Source organism: Mytilus californianus, unplaced genomic scaffold, assembly GCF_021869535.1.
Source record: "Mytilus californianus isolate M0D057914Y unplaced genomic scaffold, xbMytCali1.0.p SCAF_7, whole genome shotgun sequence".
In the NCBI taxonomy this organism is placed as follows: domain Eukaryota; kingdom Metazoa; phylum Mollusca; class Bivalvia; order Mytilida; family Mytilidae; genus Mytilus; species Mytilus californianus.
The window spans coordinates 114,948,225-114,967,042 of NW_026262723.1; the positions used below are offsets into that span (position 1 = coordinate 114,948,225).

The window sequence follows — 18,818 nt, forward strand, 5'->3', positions numbered from 1 at the left end:
ACGAATGGATAACAACTGTCATAATGTATATTATTGTGTTTAACTTATCATAGGTTAACTTAGTCATGCTAGTTTAGTCATGCTAGTTCAGCTTTGCCGTGTGCGTGATATATATAATATCCTTTAGCTTTAATATCATTATTTTATTTACATTGTGTATTACTTTTGTATATGTATGCATTTGTCGGTCATTAAAGCTTAAAAGATACGTGACATGCCGACTTGATTTGCATTGATTTACTTTGAATCATATGCAAGAACGTCGGGACTGCATGGGACTTATTTTATTTTAGGTATACCCATTTTATTTTACATTTTCAAAACTTCCGGTTATTCATACGGGATTCCCCAAAAAATGCGTTTTTCCTACTTATTATGGACCATGTTGATTTCCATGCGGTTCCTGAAGTTAAAGATAATGTAAGACTTAAGCCATATAAACTTTTGGTTCCAATTTGAGTGCAGACGAAACGGGTAAAGACGCACCTATTTAAGGTTCATCATAACAAATGGACAAAAAATGGCTGTATTTCCACCTCAAAAACTACTCTGAGTACAGACTTACCTGTCCAGTTAGAAAAGTTTTAATGCCTGGCATCCACTAGATATATAAAAGTTAAATGCATTTTGTGTTTCTGAAAGATAAAATCATTTTTGGATTTTGATGGCCATTTTTTTTCCTTTCTGCAGAAGGTGTAAAAATAAACGAAGTTGGGATAAAACTTTGAGATGCTCCCTCTCAGGTAACAACTTTATTGTATTGTATTGATTGTCCTTGATTGATATGGACAATAGATAGACAATAGGTATCTACACATCTATAGGTGAGTTAAAGGGTTTAACTGAGTGGACAGTATCAAAGCAATTCAGGTGTTTGTTTATTTTTACACCTTCTGCAGAAAAGAAAAAAAATGCCCATCAAAATCAAAAAGTGATTATATCTTTCTGAAACAAAAAATGCATTTAACTTTTATATATCTAGTGGATGCCAGGCCTTAGCACATTACAAACTGGACAGGTAAGTCTGTACACAGAGTAGTTTTTGAGGTGTAAATACAGCCATTTTTGTCCATTTGTTATGATGAACCTTAACTGGAAATGTGGACCTAGAGGCTAAATTAGCCTTATCACCAGTTGTTTATTTTTACTTCTAAATAATAATTTAGAGACGACTTCCACATTCGTGTATTTTTTACCATAGTCACTTGTTTCTATCAAAGGAAAGGTCGACTATCAATGTGTAATGAAGAGATGCGATCCTCAATTGGGGATTTGATGGTCGCAAATACAGTATTGGTGACGCATATTGGAGTCAGTAAAACAGATATATATGACCGTTAAATCCAAAATTAATGGCGGCAACTATTCATATACACATGTCACTATAATACATGATTTACTTACTTACAGTACTGTTATTCCTACATTGTATTCTCACGTATTACTCTTAAAATTTTCAAAAACAAACATTAAATGTTCCGTAAACGGCTCCGACCATTGAATTGATAACAGATGCCACTCGATAAAAATTGGCGCTACATGCTTAATTGCATTAGAATAAGTTATGCACAGTAAGAGTTAATTGTTCACTGGCATAACTCTTTCATAATATTGTGAAACTTCATGGATGGTACCAGCAGGATTCAAACCCTAAATCTCAGGATCTAAAGGCAGTGCTCTAACAGATTGAGCAAAAGACGATATCCTGAACTCAACCATTTAGACTATAGCTACCGAATGCAGTTATACAACAATAAACCTGTTTTTCAATTAAATTACTGAATTTATCTGTTATTGTGTACAGATGTGCTGACTTTTATATAAAATTTAATTACTTGACTTACTGAATTAAGGTTCTGTCAGGCTTTAAAACTTTGGCCTTTTTTTTATTTAGGGATCCCAACCCATTCATGCCATACAGAGCTATTCTAAAACACTATATCACAGTCAATAAATGTGATATTAACAAATCCCTCTCAAACTATATAAGTTAACCACACTTTTGGGAGATGGTTAGAAAATAGAACATCACCATACATGTATATACACTAAATTATATATATATATATATATATATATATATATATATATATATATACATGTATAAAATTGTCTTGTTGACATACCACAATGTTTTTTTTCAATTTTTTGCTTCAGGTTTTTGTAGAGACAACATTTGGTGCTAATAAACCTGTAACAACAGTTAAAGTTGTAGGTTTGTATTAATTACAATCATATTCTTATCAGAATCAACAATTGGATGAATAATCTGTTTAAAGGTAAATTTAATATGTACAAGATGTAATGTATATTTTACTAAATCTTAAATTTGCATGGGCAGGGTAGACAAACTGATATTTTTCTTCCTTAATTGTTGTAGGCATCAGGACTACATTTACAACATGTATATACAAACAATGTTACATTGTACTATTATGATCTATTGTGATGGCAACGATCAATCTCTTTTTAGAGCCAGGATCCAGAGAAGTACAGATACCATCCCAAGTAAACAGTTTAACTATTTCATCATTCAATTCATTAGAATTAAAGGTAATTAAGTTTGGTATATGTAGTTAAAGTGTAAAAAGTAAATTTGCTGGCTATCCGGCATTTACATTAAAGTGACTGAACAATTATCCATCATGAGAAAGAAATGCACAAGTCTTAACGACACTTATATTATGGACAACTTTCTTAGACAACTCAAAATGTGTTGCCATTCTAACAGACTGAAGTTAGCATTAATTCATCTTAACTATAATGTCACATTACAATATCAGAAATGATAATTTCAAAATATGCATAGATCATAATATCACAATGATGAAAGTTTCTGAACAAAGTAAATTACACACACTGTGCCAAAAGTTGCTTTCCACAGCAATTCTTTGTAAATCTCTGCATGCTTTCTAAAATTACAAAAATTAATTTTATATAAAAAAATACCAGACATCAGCAGACACTCATCTCACAAGAAAAACTTGTGTTGAGGGGATTGTTGGAAATGTTTCTAGGTAAAAGAAATAATTTATTAACAAACTTCATCATAAATATGATAAAATGCAAAATTTATAAAGGAAAGGGAAGTTTTGATAATACATTGTCTGCAGCTAGAGTGGCAATCTATAATCTGTTCACAAATCTGCCAAAAAATCCTCAATCTGAATTTTATATCTAGCTTTTATATCTATCGGAAAAAGGAAACACATACTGTCCTTTTGTAGACATATGTCAGCAATGCTTGTCCTACTTATATTATTACCCCAAACAACAAAGAAAGTGCAGAGTTTAACATGTTTTTGACCCTTCTGAATCTGTCAGTCAATCAATCTCTCTGGAAACTGCAAAATGCCCTGAATTTCAAAGTTTTGGTTTTCGGTGTAAATATTTTGATTTATGATATTTTGAGTTATTTCCCTTTAACTGTTTCTGTTTCAGAATTATTTGTATCTTCCTTGAAATGTATGTTAGGTCAGGTTTTAGCTTTGATTCAACTGTCCATGATGTAAGTCTTATCTAGAATGGCATAGTTTGTCAGAACAATCTTTGTACAATAATTTATATACTGTCAACGGGAGTTATCAGGTTAGGGTTTGTCAGAACAATCTTTGTACAATAATTTATATACTGTCAACGGTAGTTATCAGGTTAGGGTTTGTCAGAACAATCTTTGTACAATAATTTATATACTGTCAACGGGAGTTATCAGGTTAGGGTTTGTCAGAACAATCTTTGTACAATAATTTATATACTGTCAACGGGAGTTATCAGGTTAGGGTTTGTCAGAACAATCTTTGTACAATAATTTATATACTGTCAACGGGAGTTATCAGGTTAGGGTTTGTCAGAACAATCTTTGTACAATAATTTATATACTGTCAACGGTAGTTATCAGGTTAGGGTTTCTTCATTATTTCACTTCTAATTTTGTAAATTTATCTTTCATCCAGCAACTTCACGCAAGTGTTACTTATCAGATCCAATGTTATATACCATGTTGATTTAAGTTTTCCTATTGATAAGATTTGAAGTAGCAGATTATGGTCATTTACACAATGTCTACTTTGATGCTAAGTAATAGTGCATCTCACACAAGTTTATGAATTAAAGTGAATTTTCTCATTATTCAGGCACCAAGTACATCTACTACTAGTTCCTTATCAGTACCAACTAACAGTGTATCTCACACATCACATACAAGGTCCTTATCAAATGATTCCGGTGAATTTACAGCTTGGAAATTCATGTCTGCCGAGGATAAAGAGGTATGTGCTACTGTAGATTCACTTATTTTTGTGGGTACCAATTTTTCTTGGATTGAGGAAAAATTATTTTTTCATGGATACTTGATTTTGTGATTTTGCTAAAATCAGAATTCAAGCCTATTGAAAATTTGTACTTTGTTACTTTGTTGAACCTTTGACCACAACTTCCAGGAGAATTGGTACTTTGTTGAACCTTTGACCACAACTTCCAGGAGAATTGGTACTGTGTTGAACCTTTGACCACAACTTCCAGGAGAATTGGTACTGTGTTGAACCTTTGACCACAACTTCCAGGAGAATTGGTACTGTGTTGAACCTTTGACCACAACTTCCAGGAGAATTGGTACTGTGTTGAACCTTTGACCACAACTTCCAGGAGAATTGGTACTGTGTTGAACCTTTGACCACAACTTCCAGGAGAATTGGTACTGTGTTGAACCTTTGACCACAACTTCCAGGAGAATTGGTACTTTGTTGAACCTTTGACCTTCCAGGAGAATTGGTACCCCACAAATATTTATGATACGACAGTATACAGAATATATTAAAATAATAATCTCTAAACCTAAACAACAAGTGTGTTTATCAAAAACAACCATTCAAAAAATTGAGATACAAATATAATATTGAATTTAATTTGATTGACATTTATAAGCGTCTTATGAACATAAAAAGGGAGTGTCTAAAACAGATGCTAAGTACTTCTGAACTGATCTAGTGTATTAAGATGTCTAAACAAAAGTACTCATTATCAAAAAAATCCAAAACCTAATGCTAAGGGGGATGAGCTGATAAATTCTCAAAGTACCAAAAGTAAAGCCAACCCAGAGAAATGTCTTGTATCAGTTCATTAAAGTGGTTTTTTTATCGATCACAAGCTGAGATTTCACAATACATGTAACAGTAAAATGATAAACAATAGATGAGTATATGTGTACTACACTGTTACATTATTTATTTCATCTTTTTTTTATTTTAGGATATCTGTGTTTTTGTTGATGAACCTAACAAGAAGTTATTTTGTAAACTATGTAATCAAGTATTCAGAGATCCAGTGATAGTATCATGTGGGGTATGTATATCAGGTCATGTGATCAAGTATTCAGAGATCCAGTGATAGTATCATGTGGGGTATGTATATCATGTAATCGGGTATTCCAAGGTCTGGTGATTTTATGATAAAGTGAAAGTATAAGGTCATGGGATCAAGTTATCTTTTAATACTGTCTTGAAAGGTAATGTCACAGTACCCAAATGTGCCTATGTTGCCAAAAATTGACAGAATTCATATAAGTTTTCTTAGTGACCAAACTATTTGTATTTTCATCATTTGTCATTATGCACATCTTACAACATAGCTAAAAGATCACAATACAGTCGCATTATACATGTTATATATCAACAGATGAAAAAAATAAAACTTGTGGAAACACAACATGAGATGTCCAATAAATGCTGACTTTAAGAAATTACTGATATGTTAAAGGCATTATTTTGTTGCAAAATGCATAGTACAATAAAAAAATGTCATAGGGATCCCATTTGTTACAAAAAGCCAAAAATGTCAAGTTGTTCCAAAGGTATCCATTTCTTAAATAATGCATAATAAGCAAGGACTTATGTCAAATTGGTCACAAAATATGGAGTGAAAAACACAAAACATCATTTATTTGATATTTATTGATGTGTAGTTAAGCATGTGTGCAATTTAGATACTTCTCATAACAAAATCTTGGATCATTGAGAATTGATAACACCAGGATAAAACTTTATTGCAGCATACTTACTGCAGACAGTGTGTGGCATCACATTAGTAAAACACATATTTATTTCAGCATACTTACTGCAGACAGTGTGTGGCATCACATTAATAGAAAATTCATTTATTTCAGCATACCTACTGCAGACAGTGTGTGGCATCACCTTAAATGAAAATTCATTTATTTCAGCATACCTACTGCAGACAGTGTGTGGCATCACATTAATAGAACATATATTTATTTCAGCATACCTACTGCAGACAGTGTGTGGCATCAAATTAATAGAACATATATTTATTTCAGCATACTTACTGCAGACAGTGTGTGGCATCAAATTAATAGAACATATATTTATTTCAGCATACTTACTGCAGACAGTGTGTGGCATCACATTAATAGAACATGTATTTATTTCAGCATACTTACTGCAGACAGTGTGTGGCATCCAATAAATAGAACACATATTTATTTCAGCATACTTACTGCAGACAGTGTGTGGCATCACATTAATAGAACATATATTTATTTCAGCATACTTACTGCAGACAGTGTGTGTCATCACATTAATAAAACCTATATTTATTTCAGCATACTTACTACAGACAGTGTATGGCATCACATTAATAAAACACATATTTATTTCAGCATACTTACTGCAGACAGTGTGCGGCATCACATTATTAGAACATATATTTATTTCAGCATACTTACTGCAGACAGTGTGTGGCATCTAATAAATAGAACATATATGTATTTCGGCATACTTACTGCAGACAGTGTGTGGCATCACATTAATAGAACATATATTTATTTCAGCATACTTACTGCAGACAGTGTGTGGCATCCAATAAATAGAACATATATTTATTTCAGCATACTTACTGCAGACAGTGTGTGGCATCACATTAATAGAACATATATTTATTTCAGCATACATACTGCAGACAGTGTGTGGCATCACATTAATAGAACATATATTTATTTCAGCATACTTACTGCAGACAGTGTGTGGCATCACATTAATAGAACATATATTTATTTCAGCATACTTACTGCAGACAGTGTGTGGCATCCAATAAATAGAACATATATTTATTTCAGCATACTTACTGCAGACAGTGTGTGGCATCATATTAATAGAACATATATTTATATCAGCATACTTACTGCAGGCAGTGTGTGGCATCACATTGATAGAACCTATATTTATTTCAGCATACTTACTGTAAAGAGTGTGTGGCATCACATTAAATAGAACATATATTTATTTCAGCATACTTACTGCAGACAGTGTATGGCATCACATTAATAGAACATATATTTATTTCAGCATACTTACTGCAGACAGTGTGTGGCATCCAATAAATAGAACATATATTTATTTCAGCATACTTACTGCAGACAGTGTGTGGCATCAAATTAATAGAACATATATTTATTTCAGCATACTTACTGCAGAGAGTGTGTGGCATCAAATTAATAGAACATATATTTATTTCAGCATACTTACTGCAGACAGTGTGTGGCATCACATTAATAAAACCTATATTTATTTCAGCATACTTACTGCAGACAGTGTGTGGCATCACATTATTAAAACACATATTTGTTTCAGCATACCTACTGCAGACAGTATGTGGCATCACATTAATAAAACCTATATTTATTTCAGCATACTTACTGCAGGCAGTGTGTGGCATCACATGAGGATGGTAAGTTTTTCTGAAGAGAATTAGTTATTGATAAAAGCAGATTTGGGGGAAAAGGTCAATGAAACATCAACCAAACAGCTTCTGTAAACTAAGAAATTGAAATCTATAGGTCATCTATGGTCCATATTAGTGTAATCTAATGTTTTGACAGGTTGATGACATTCTTCTGCATATGCAATACCCTCAGAATGATAATTTTAAATTGTGTTTATTTCTTTAAAGGTTAAGTTCTAATATCTTGCCACAATTTTAAAATCCTGACCAACAGTAACTTAGGGAATAACATTGTATGATGTACAGAATACATGCATGAAGTTTTGGGATGTATAAATTTTGTGTTCTAGAACGTTTTAAAATATAATTCTTAAGATTTGCAACTATAAAAAAGAAGTCATTAATCCTGAAATGAGATGAAATAATAAATATGAAATATGCTATTTACCCAATTACAAAAAAAACCTAGAATTACATTGAATGAATTGTCTTTGTTTACAGGTGTTTGTCCTGTGGACAACTCTAATATGCAGGTAGTTGTGGCCAACATAGCAGTATCAGAACAGATTGGTGAGATGTTTATTCACTGTAAATATGGCTGCCAACTAGCAGACGACGGACAATCTTATGTTGTTGATTCGGCTACCTGTCCTGTTACGCTCAAAATTAGCCATAGAAAGTAGGTCAAATTAAATATTTTCCTGGAAATATCAATCAATAAATCAATCAAAATTGAAGTTTTTGGGTAATTGTTTTTTGTCTAATGATTTGTCACTATTTGAATCCTTGATTATATCATTGTACAAACAACAAAACAAAATACATATTTGGTTTAAGATTTAAATTATAATTCACCTCAATTCACAAGATCCCATAGAAAATTCTGAAAACTCAGTCCCTATATCAATTATAATTGTATTACTTGTATGTTCCAATGTTTATTTCAGAGAACATGAAGACATGTGTGATTTCATGAAAGTAAAATGTCCTAATGGTGCTGGTTGTGCCCCTGTTTTAAGGAAGGTAAGATAATGTGTGTGATTTTATGAAAGTAAACAGTCCAAAAGACTAGGTCGCCACAACCCCAAGACCATTTAATGGAAAAGTTACTTACACTATAGTGTATTCAGTGTAAATACACATGGTGCATCCTCTTTGATAATAAGATACACAGTTGGGAACACTTTTTATACGACCGCAAAAAAATTTTTGTGGTCGTATATTGGTATGACGTTGGCGGCGTCGTCGTCGTCCGGCGTCTTCCGAAGACACACTGGTTTTCGCACTCTAACTTTAGTTTAAGTGAATGGATCTCTATGAAATTTTACCACAAGGTTCAATACCACAAAAGGAAGGTTGGGATTGATTTTGGGGGTTATGGTACCAACAGTAAAGGAATTAGGGGCCAAAAGGGGGCCAAAAATAAGCATTTTTGTAACTTCCAGACATAACTTGTGTGTTAGTGTATGGATCTCTCTGACATTGTACCACAAGGTTCCATATCACAAAAGGAATGCTGGGATTGATTTTGGGGGTAATCGCCTCAAAATTTTAGGAATTAGGCACCAAAAAAGGGGCAAAAAACAAGCATTTTTCTAGTTTCATGACAATAACTTGTGTGTAAGTGTATGGATCTTTCAGAAATTGTACTACAAGGTTCCATATCACAAAGGGAAAGCTGGAATTGAGTTTGGGGTAATTGCAGAAACGTTTAGGAATTGGTGGCCAAAAAGGGGCCAAAAATAAGCATTTTTCTAGTTTCCAGACAATAACTTGTGTTCAAGTGTATGGATCTCTCTGAAATTGTACTGGAAGGTACCATACCACAAAGGGAAGCTGGGGGTAATTGCCTCAATATTTTAGGAATTAGGGGCCAAAAAGGGGCAAAAAACAAGCATTTTTCTAGTTTCAGGACAATAACTTGTGTGTAAGTGTATGGATCTTTCTGAAATTGTACTACAAGGTTCCATATCACAAAGGGAAAGCTGGGTTTGAGTTTGGGGGTAATTGCCCTAAACGTTTAGGAATTTGGGGCCAAAAAGGGGCCAAAAAACACATTTTTCTAGTTTCCAGACAATAACTTGTTTTCAAGTGTATGGATCTCTCTGAAATTGTACTGGAAGGTACCATACCACAAAGGGAAGCTGGGGGTAATTGCCTCAATAGTTTAGGAATTAGGGGCAAAAAAGGGGCAAAAAACAAGCATTTTTCTAGTTTCAGGACAATAACTTGTGTGTAAGTGTATGGATCTTTCTGAAATTGTACTGCAAGGTTCCATATCACAAAGGGAAAGCTGGGTTTGAGTTTGGGGGTAATTGCCCTAAACTTTAGGAATTTGGGGCCAAAAAGGGGCCAAAAAACACATTTTTCTAGTTTCCAGACAATAACTTGTGTTCAAGTGTATGGATCTCTCTGAAATTGAACTGCAAGGTACCATACCACAAAGGGAAGGCTGGGATTGAGTTTGGGTGTGATGAATCATAAGGGGATTCAAAAAATTTGGGGGGAGGTTTTTTTTTTTTTTTTTCCTTTTTTTTCTTTTTTTCCTATTTTTCTTTTTAAATTTTCCATTTTAAGTTGGTTATTTCTGATTTATATTTAAAAGCAAATAATAATGATATGGTAGGAGATACACACCAAACAGGATGTGTAAATTATTATATAATAAGTATTGTGCAATAGCAAGAAATTTTCAATTGCACAGTATTGCACAATAGCAAGAAATCTTCAATTGCACAGTATTGTGCAATAGCAAGAAATCTTCAATTGCACAGTATTGCGCAATAGCAAGAAATATCCAATAGCACAATATTGCGCAATAGCAAGAAATTGTCAATTGTACAGTATTGCGCAATAGCAAGAAATATTTAATTGCACAGTATTGTGCAAATGAAGATACTTTGTATAAATTGCTTATTTCTTGACCAATTTCAATGGGGTTTTATTCTTGAATTCTTGGGGTTCTTTAATATGCTGAATCTAACCGTGTATTTAGTTTTTGGATTTTGGGCCAAGTTTTTAAATTGGTCCACATTGAGGTCCAAAGGGTCCAAAATTAAACTTTGTTTGATTTCATCAAAAATTGAATTATTGGGGTTCTTTGATTTGCCGAATCTAACCGTGTATTTAGATTCTTAATTTTAGGTTCCGTTTTCAAATTGGTCTACATTAAGGTCCAAAGGGTCCAAAATTAAACTTAGTTTGATTTTAACAAAAATTGAATTCTTAGGGTTCTTTGATATGCTGAATCTAAACATGTATTTAGATTTTTGATTATGGGCCCAGTTTTCAAGTTGGTCCAAATCGGGGCCCAAAATTAAACTTTGTTTGATTTCAACAAAAATTGAATATATGGGGTTCTTTGATATGCTGAATCTAACCATGTATTTAGATTTTTGATTTTTGGGCCCCGTTATCAACTTTGTCCACATTGAGGTCGAAAGGGTCCAAAATTAAACTTTGTTTGATTTCATCAAAAATTGAATTCTTGGGGTTCTTTGATATGCTGAATCTAACCATGTATTTAGATTTTGGATATTGGACCATAATAGGTGAATGTCCAATTTAAAATTTTTAAGTTCTTAGACCACATTCAGTGTTTTTTTTTTTAAAATAGCTACAAAAGATTGTGTTCATTCTGAGAGAAGACTTTTTTCCTGAGGTCACAATGGCAAGATTTTAAAGAGGACTTGTCACGGAATAGAAGTTCCTTCATAATATAAGTTCCAAATGGAAACAATATTCTGGAATATTATTTCCACTGGAATAAATATTACAGTAAATGTTCCTAACGGAATAAATGGTATAGAATATTTGTTCCAACAGGAACAAATATTATGACATTGCTTATAACAAAGTTTCCAGTGGAACTTCTGTTAGGCGGAACATATATACATTGACAAACTGCCATATAATTTGACGTCATAATTGATCTGAATAAAGCGAAACCATATGCTTCTATTTTTGTGAAATGATAGTTGATTTTACAGCAAATCTAATTTATTTATAATTTTTGTTAATTATAGGATATAGAAGATCATCTAAGAAGTTGTAACAATGTTAGATGTCCTCATCATAAACACAGGTATACTTTTACATTATTTGGAGGACAACACAGTAAGGTCAAACACACATTTACAATTTTCACATATGGACCACTTGTCGTCATGTGTTGTCCAAGTTACATTTTGTGAATCCTGAACTGCTTGAACATGACGGACAGAATTCATTTAAACTGTCACTCATCCTTTTATAGGACGAAGTTGTGTACCAGCTATTTAAAATATTGATCTGAGTGAATATTGGATTTCCCATACCAAAAGTACAATTTGCCATTTCTGCAACACATGCCTTCATAGACTTGCAGTTAAAGTAAAAGAAGTTTTTACTATACAATAAGATTGTATTTAGACTAAATGGTAACCTAATAGTACTTTTTTGAGCTCACCTGGCCTAAAAGGCCAAGTGAGTTTTTCTCATCACTTGGCGTCCATCGTCGTCTGTTAACTGTTACAAAAATCTTCTCCACTGAAACTACTGAGCCAAATTTAACCAAACTTGGCCACAATCATCAATAAAGTTAACTAGTTTAAAAAATGTGTCTGATGACCCCACCTGCCAACCAAGATGGCTGACATGGCTAAAAATAGAACATAGTGGTAAAATGCAAGTTTTGCCTATTATTTTGAAAACCACTATAAATAGAGAAAATCTGACAGTGGCAAAAATGTTTAGAATGTTGAGCTCCACCTATTGTGCATTTACATCAAATCTGTCAGATGACTTCTTACAGGAGTTATTGCCCTTAAATGATGATTTTTACTATTTTTTTAAATTTTTGCCTATTATCTCGAAAATTATAATAGATAAAAGAAACTTTGAAAAGCAAAAATGATCAGCAAGACAAGTTCTACAAAAAAGTCAATATAGCTGAAATGGTTAGTCGACCCCTTATTAGAGTTATTGTCCTATCATGACGATTTTTACCAATTTTTGCATTTTTGCCTAATATTTTAAAAACTGTATTAGATAGATAGAAACTTTTTATAGCAAAAATGATCAGCAAGACAAGATCTACAATAAGTCAACATGACCGAAATTGTTAGTTGACTCTTCATTGAAGTTATTGCCCTTTAATGATGATTTTTCCCATTTTGCCTTATATCTTGAAAACTGTAATAGATAGATAGAAATTTTAAATAGCACAAATGATCAGCGAGACAAAATCCTCAAATAAGCCAAAATCTTCAGTCGACTCGTTATTGAAGTTATTGCCCTTTAATGAAAATTTTTAACATTTTTATGCATTTTTTGCCTATTATCTTGAAAACTATAATAGATGAATAGAAACTTAAAAAAGTAAAATTATCAGCAGGATAAGATCTACAAATATGTCAGCATGACTGAAATTGTCAGTTAACTCTTAATAGAGTTATTCCCCATCAATGATGATTTTTACTAAAAAGTGGCCATTATTGAAGATGCCGATAAGCGACACAGGCTCTTTAGAGCCTCTAGTTTAATATGTAAAATATCCAGTTTGTTTATCTTAAATAATTATTATACCCCCGCTTTAAAAAAAGTGAGGGTTTACTGTTTTACCTCTGTCTGTCCGTCTGTCCATCCATCCCATGAATATTTTTCGTCGCATCTTTCTCAGGAACTCCATTACAAGGATTTCTGAAATTTGGTTTCAGGGTTTAGGTTGCACTTTGTAAATACAGCTGTTTCTCAAACCACGCCTCTTTTGGGGAGATATTTAATATTCATAGGTATGTTAATTTGTTAACGTACTGGTTCCCATTGATGATCTCTGTGTTTCATCTCATAGAGACATCACTTGGGAATGTAACCAGTATAGATAAACATGGTAGCGGCTAAATTTTAATTCTTAGGAGGTCCAAAAATGGAGGTAAGGGTAGTATAGAATTTTAGTATAAGTTTAAACTCTTAGAAGTTCAGGGCATATAAATGTTGAAAATATGCCGCACAGCCCTATATTTTGACCTTTGAATAAAATAGTAGTGCATATAAACTTTCCGTTCTGGGATATTATTTTTCACGAAACTTCATAGTAAAAGTGTCACAGTTTTAGCCGCAAAGGGAGTTCCTATGGGAAATTGCATTGTCTGTATTTACAGAATTGCAACCTATATAGGGTTAAAAAATAGAACATACAGAATTTCACAAAATCTGGTTTATCTCAGAGATTTTAAAGAATTTAACTCAAATATGAAGTTTTATAAATATTTCATGAAGATTGAGAAAATCCTGGGCCTTAACTATGATGACTCAGCATAAATTCACAGTTTACAGTATGCATGGTTTACTTAAAGCCCTGAATTCAAAATAAATTCATAATATATGCCTATTTGTAATTTAAATTGTTTAGAAGTGCTTATATTTACTCTTCGCAGTAATTGCAACTCATTGATCCTTCCTAAATATTTCTGGTGGGGTGTTTTTGTCCTGTCGATAACCCAAAAGTAAGCCGTAACGCCTAAATGTGCTTTTTTGTGACTGCGGCATAAAAAAGTACAAGCTAGAATTACAAAAAGACCTCAGTAAAATTTACAATAGTGTGTTCTATCCTAAATATGTAGTAAATATTTCACATTGCTAGAAACAGGGAAAAAAATTAGGAAATGTGAGGCCCCAGGGGCAAAAAACAGAGGAAAATGCCTACCCCTGAGTCATAAAACAGATAATTTAACTTGTAAATGCTATGATTTTTTTATTTTAAAGGTCTTTTATAAAGTAAACAATAACTGTGCTAGGAAGTTATGCAAAAATCAGATGTAAGCAGTCATTTCAATCAAACTTTTAGTGAATTTATGCACCAGACTGATATCTTCATAAATACAACTTTTGCAAATATGCCTTTGTTTAAACACTTCTAGGACATATATTAACTAACTTATGTTAGATATATGGTTAGGGATGATACTGTTGTGACAAGAATTCTAAACTGACCATTTGAGGCAGAAATTGTGAACTTTCATTGACAAATAGGCATACAGTAAGATGTGGACTGGAGACACAGGCAGGATTGGATACTTTGTATAATCTTGAATGTTGGAATGCTTAACTACTAAACAAAACATTTATAGTATTCTAAAATGCTTTCAATTTGTTATCAGAATAGTTTCAAACAGGTTTTAGACAGTTCATGTCAGAAAACATGCACATAGGGTAAGCTGGCAATAATTAGAGTCTTGTTTTCAAAATCTTTAAAAAATTGGAACAGGGGTAGGGGTATAAAATGTACTGTAAAAGGAGACTTAGAGTATATGCAGTGATTTCTTTAAGGCTATAATTCTGATAAATAAGTATTGTTGTGAGAAAAAGTGTTTTTAGAGAGTTTTCTATTTGAATAAATGTTTGTATAGGTTGCACTTTGTAAATACAGCTGTTTCTCAAACCACGCCTCTTTTGGGGAGATATTTAATATTCATAGGTATGTTAATTTGTTAACGTACTGGTTCCCATTGATGATCTCTGTGTTTCATCTCATAGAGACATCACTTGGGAATGTAACCAGTATAGATAAACATGGTAGCGGCTAAATTTTAATTCTTAGGAGGTCCAAAAATGGAGGTAAGGGTAGTATAGAATTTTAGTATAAGTTTAAACTCTTAGAAGTTCAGGGCATATAAATGTTGAAAATATGCCGCACAGCCCTATATTTTGACCTTTGAATAAAATAGTAGTGCATATAAACTTTCCGTTCTGGGATATTATTTTTCACGAAACTTCATAGTAAAAGTGTCACAGTTTTAGCCGCAAAGGGAGTTCCTATGGGAAATTGCATTGTCTGTATTTACAGAATTGCAACCTTTATATGAGTCAGCTATATCGTGTGATGTGTTTTCAGATTCATCACTCAACAACTTCCTGTTTACCGAACACTTACATCATTTTACACATGAGTAGCCAAGTTGAAAATTTTCGTCACATTTTTCTCAGGAACTACATTACAAGGATTTCTGAAATTTGGTTTCAGGGTTTATATGAGTCAGCTATACCGTGTGATGCGTTTTCAGATTCATCACTAAACAAAATCCTGTTTACCGAAATATTTGGGCAGGGGTATCATCAGTGAGCAGTAGCTCGCAGTTTCACTTGTTCTTTTACCCTCATTAAATAGAACACAATCTAATTTTAGTACTAACTAATGTGATCTTTGTGTACCCAGATAAGTACATTTTTGGATTCCTGTAATTTATAATTATTAGAAATAACACTTAATCAGATTTCTTTTTAGACTGTGTTTTACTAGTGAGGGTCAAATAAAATTACACTAATATATATATTATATTGAAGAGTTATGGTCCCTTTTTTTGACAAGTTTATATAAACTTATTATAATTATAATAATGACTACTTATTCTGTTTTGTAGTTGTGAATTTGTTGGTACATCAGATGAGTTAGAAGACCATCTCAGATCATGTAAATTTGAAGGAATGAAAGAATTTCTTGTCAGAATGGATGAGAAAATGACAGACATGCAGTTTTCTCTCAACCAGAAAGATCAGGAAATACAGTTCTTACGATCAATGTTAGGCAAATTAGCTGAAAGGTTGGAGGCATTAGAAAAATCTTCTGATATGAAAATCGGTATGTTAAAAATACCAAATTCTTTTCATTTGTACTTCTATTACTGTGAAATATAACATACAAGATTTCAACAATCGCTTTGTTTGCCAGAGACCATTTTGATGTTTTAGGATATTTTATATGCCTACATGATCAATATTCATGAAACCAATCATTATATGTTTATTTTATACATCTTTATGTGAAAAAGTATTGGCTTGCATTTTGTCTTATCAGTATTTCAAATCATTAAATATTTGACCATTCGTAGCAAATCTAATAAAAGCTCATTTGCTTTATTATTGGATGCAAACAAATTTTTTACACAATGTTAGGTCCATAAATTTAAGATGAAGAAAGAAACTTTCCTTATTAGGTACGATGAATATTCAAACTATTGTCCTTTTATAGTTTGTGACCTTACTTGTAAAAATGTAACACTCAGAAACGTGTCCTTCCCCTCAAACGTGTCCGATTCCCCCAAACGTGTCCACACGACATCACTGAACTGCAAAACATGTCTAAATGTAAAAGGGCGCCAAAGCGTGTCATTTGTCTAAACGCCCAAACGTGTCTATTTTTAATGAACACCCAAACGTGTCCATAACAAGCTTATTTTTTTCTTTTACTGGAACTATCATTCGTGTCCATATTATAAATACGTAGGTTATTTGGTTATTGTTTTTTAGTTAACGTATACTCATTTTACTATTTCATTAAAAAATAGAAATAAATTACTTTAGGTCTTTTTTATACCGGCAGTATAACCTTGTTAAAAGCGAGGGCGTCTGTTCGTCTATGTTGGATGTAAATGTAAGCAGCCATGCTCAGTTAAATTGTAGATAATAAATCAGATACCTCGTGTAGGGAGAATGTCACGTTATCTGCGCATTAAAACCTTTGTAGCAATTCCCTTTCATGGTGCCATCAGTTGTATTTTGGAAGGCAACAGTTTTTTTTTAATTTTTATTTAAAACGGCCTCTATTACATAAAGGAGATTGCAGTAGTTTCTTACTGAAGTCATAAAAAAAATCCGTCTTCACTCGCTCTTATTTTTTTTTAGATTAAAATCCCGACTAGTGTTAATCTCGAATAACCGTCAAAATTTAGGCCCAATCCTAAATTCCCGGTATGATTATTGATACTAGTAATAGAACCTATGTACAGTATTTATTGTTAACATGATGTCGTTCAAATAATGCTTGAAATATTTGGCCCTGGACGTTATTTCTCTTGTTCGTGTGTCTTTAATGATGCTCGAAACCTAAAATTCATTAAAAAACCTGAAAACCAGTTTTTGATTTGAAGAGCTTTTAAAATATCAGAACTGTTGAAAAAAAGGAAGTCAATTCTGCTGAAAGCCCGCCGTTGGATTAATATAAAAGGCATCATCGGAGTTTATTAGTAACACATAATTTACATAGTAAACGATTAATTCAACTGCACCAGAATTATTTGTATGTGCGCTCTAAATGAGCATGAAATACTTGCAACTGGACAATAAGCAAATTCAGTCAAAAGTTAATTCATATGTTACATATTAAATTTGCAATTATGATAATCATTAACAACGGGCATTGAACAAACTAATGCTAATAAATTACTACCTCATCAACTGTTTCCCCCATCATAGAATTGCCGTAAACGTTATTGATTTTATTTAGGACATAATGTATTGGCGCTAAAAGACGTGAGACGTTCTGGCGTTTAACAGTGGACACATTTTGGCGAATAACAATTATTGGACATGTTTGGGGGTTTTGAAATCGGACACGTTTGGGCCATATTGAATATTACGGACACGTTTGGGGAGAATAGACACATTTGGGGGAATCGGACACGTTTGGGGAGATGGACACGTTTGGGAGTGTTACAAATATGAAGACAAGTTATGGTTTGTCCTTTTGAAAGCCAAGATACCATTCATTATATGTTAAAGGCTATAAAAATGATGTCCAATCATGCAATACTGCTGTATCAAGTATTTGTTTAACCACCATACCTCAATGGAAGACTAAAAAATGATTTGAAATTATGCATACCACTTTTCAAATGTTTCCGCCAGTAATTTTGAATGTTGATTGGACCATTAATGTATATGTAAAGTTATATACACTCAGATCTATCTTGATATTAGTGTCAAAATTTCTAACATCCCTCAGACTATGCGTTATAAACATAAAATTTCCAAAGTGTTCTTTTGACCTTCTGTTCAACCATTCTTACTATTTACCATTACTTACAGATTTACTGGAACATAATCAAAATAAAATAATGACAACTATCATGGATTGTCAGAGAGATTACGCTGTTATACATGTAAGTAAATTAGACTTCTATCAATTGTAAATCTATTGTTAAATTGTCTGATACATCAATTAGATAGTACGATGTATATTTCATTGTGCTGTTATCATAATTTTTAAAGCAATTGCTTTTATGCCATCGCGTATGGCCATCTTTGTGACGCAAATCAGAGACTCCGCC

The 18,818-nt window shown here is 32.7% G+C and overlaps 1 protein-coding gene across 2 annotated transcripts in view; it reads left to right on the forward strand.

Moving 5' to 3' along the window:
- Positions 1-316: 316 nt before the first annotated feature.
- Positions 317-18,818, forward strand: part of LOC127710291 (E3 ubiquitin-protein ligase TRAF7-like) — a 50,922-nt gene continuing 32,420 nt past the window's right edge. The window contains exons 1-11 of one of the 2 annotated variants that reach the window (XM_052216082.1): positions 317-420; positions 2,158-2,215; positions 2,474-2,553; positions 4,134-4,268; positions 5,248-5,340; positions 7,701-7,740; positions 8,236-8,413; positions 8,682-8,757; positions 11,760-11,818; positions 16,134-16,351; positions 18,577-18,650. In XM_052216082.1, the coding sequence (XP_052072042.1) occupies positions 376-420; positions 2,158-2,215; positions 2,474-2,553; positions 4,134-4,268; positions 5,248-5,340; positions 7,701-7,740; positions 8,236-8,413; positions 8,682-8,757; positions 11,760-11,818; positions 16,134-16,351; positions 18,577-18,650 (1,056 nt within the window). In that variant the 5' untranslated portion in view covers positions 317-375. The remainder of the gene's footprint in view (positions 421-2,157; positions 2,216-2,473; positions 2,554-4,133; positions 4,269-5,247; positions 5,341-7,700; positions 7,741-8,235; positions 8,414-8,681; positions 8,758-11,759; positions 11,819-16,133; positions 16,352-18,576; positions 18,651-18,818) is intronic. The other variant, XM_052216083.1, reaches the window with a different exon arrangement.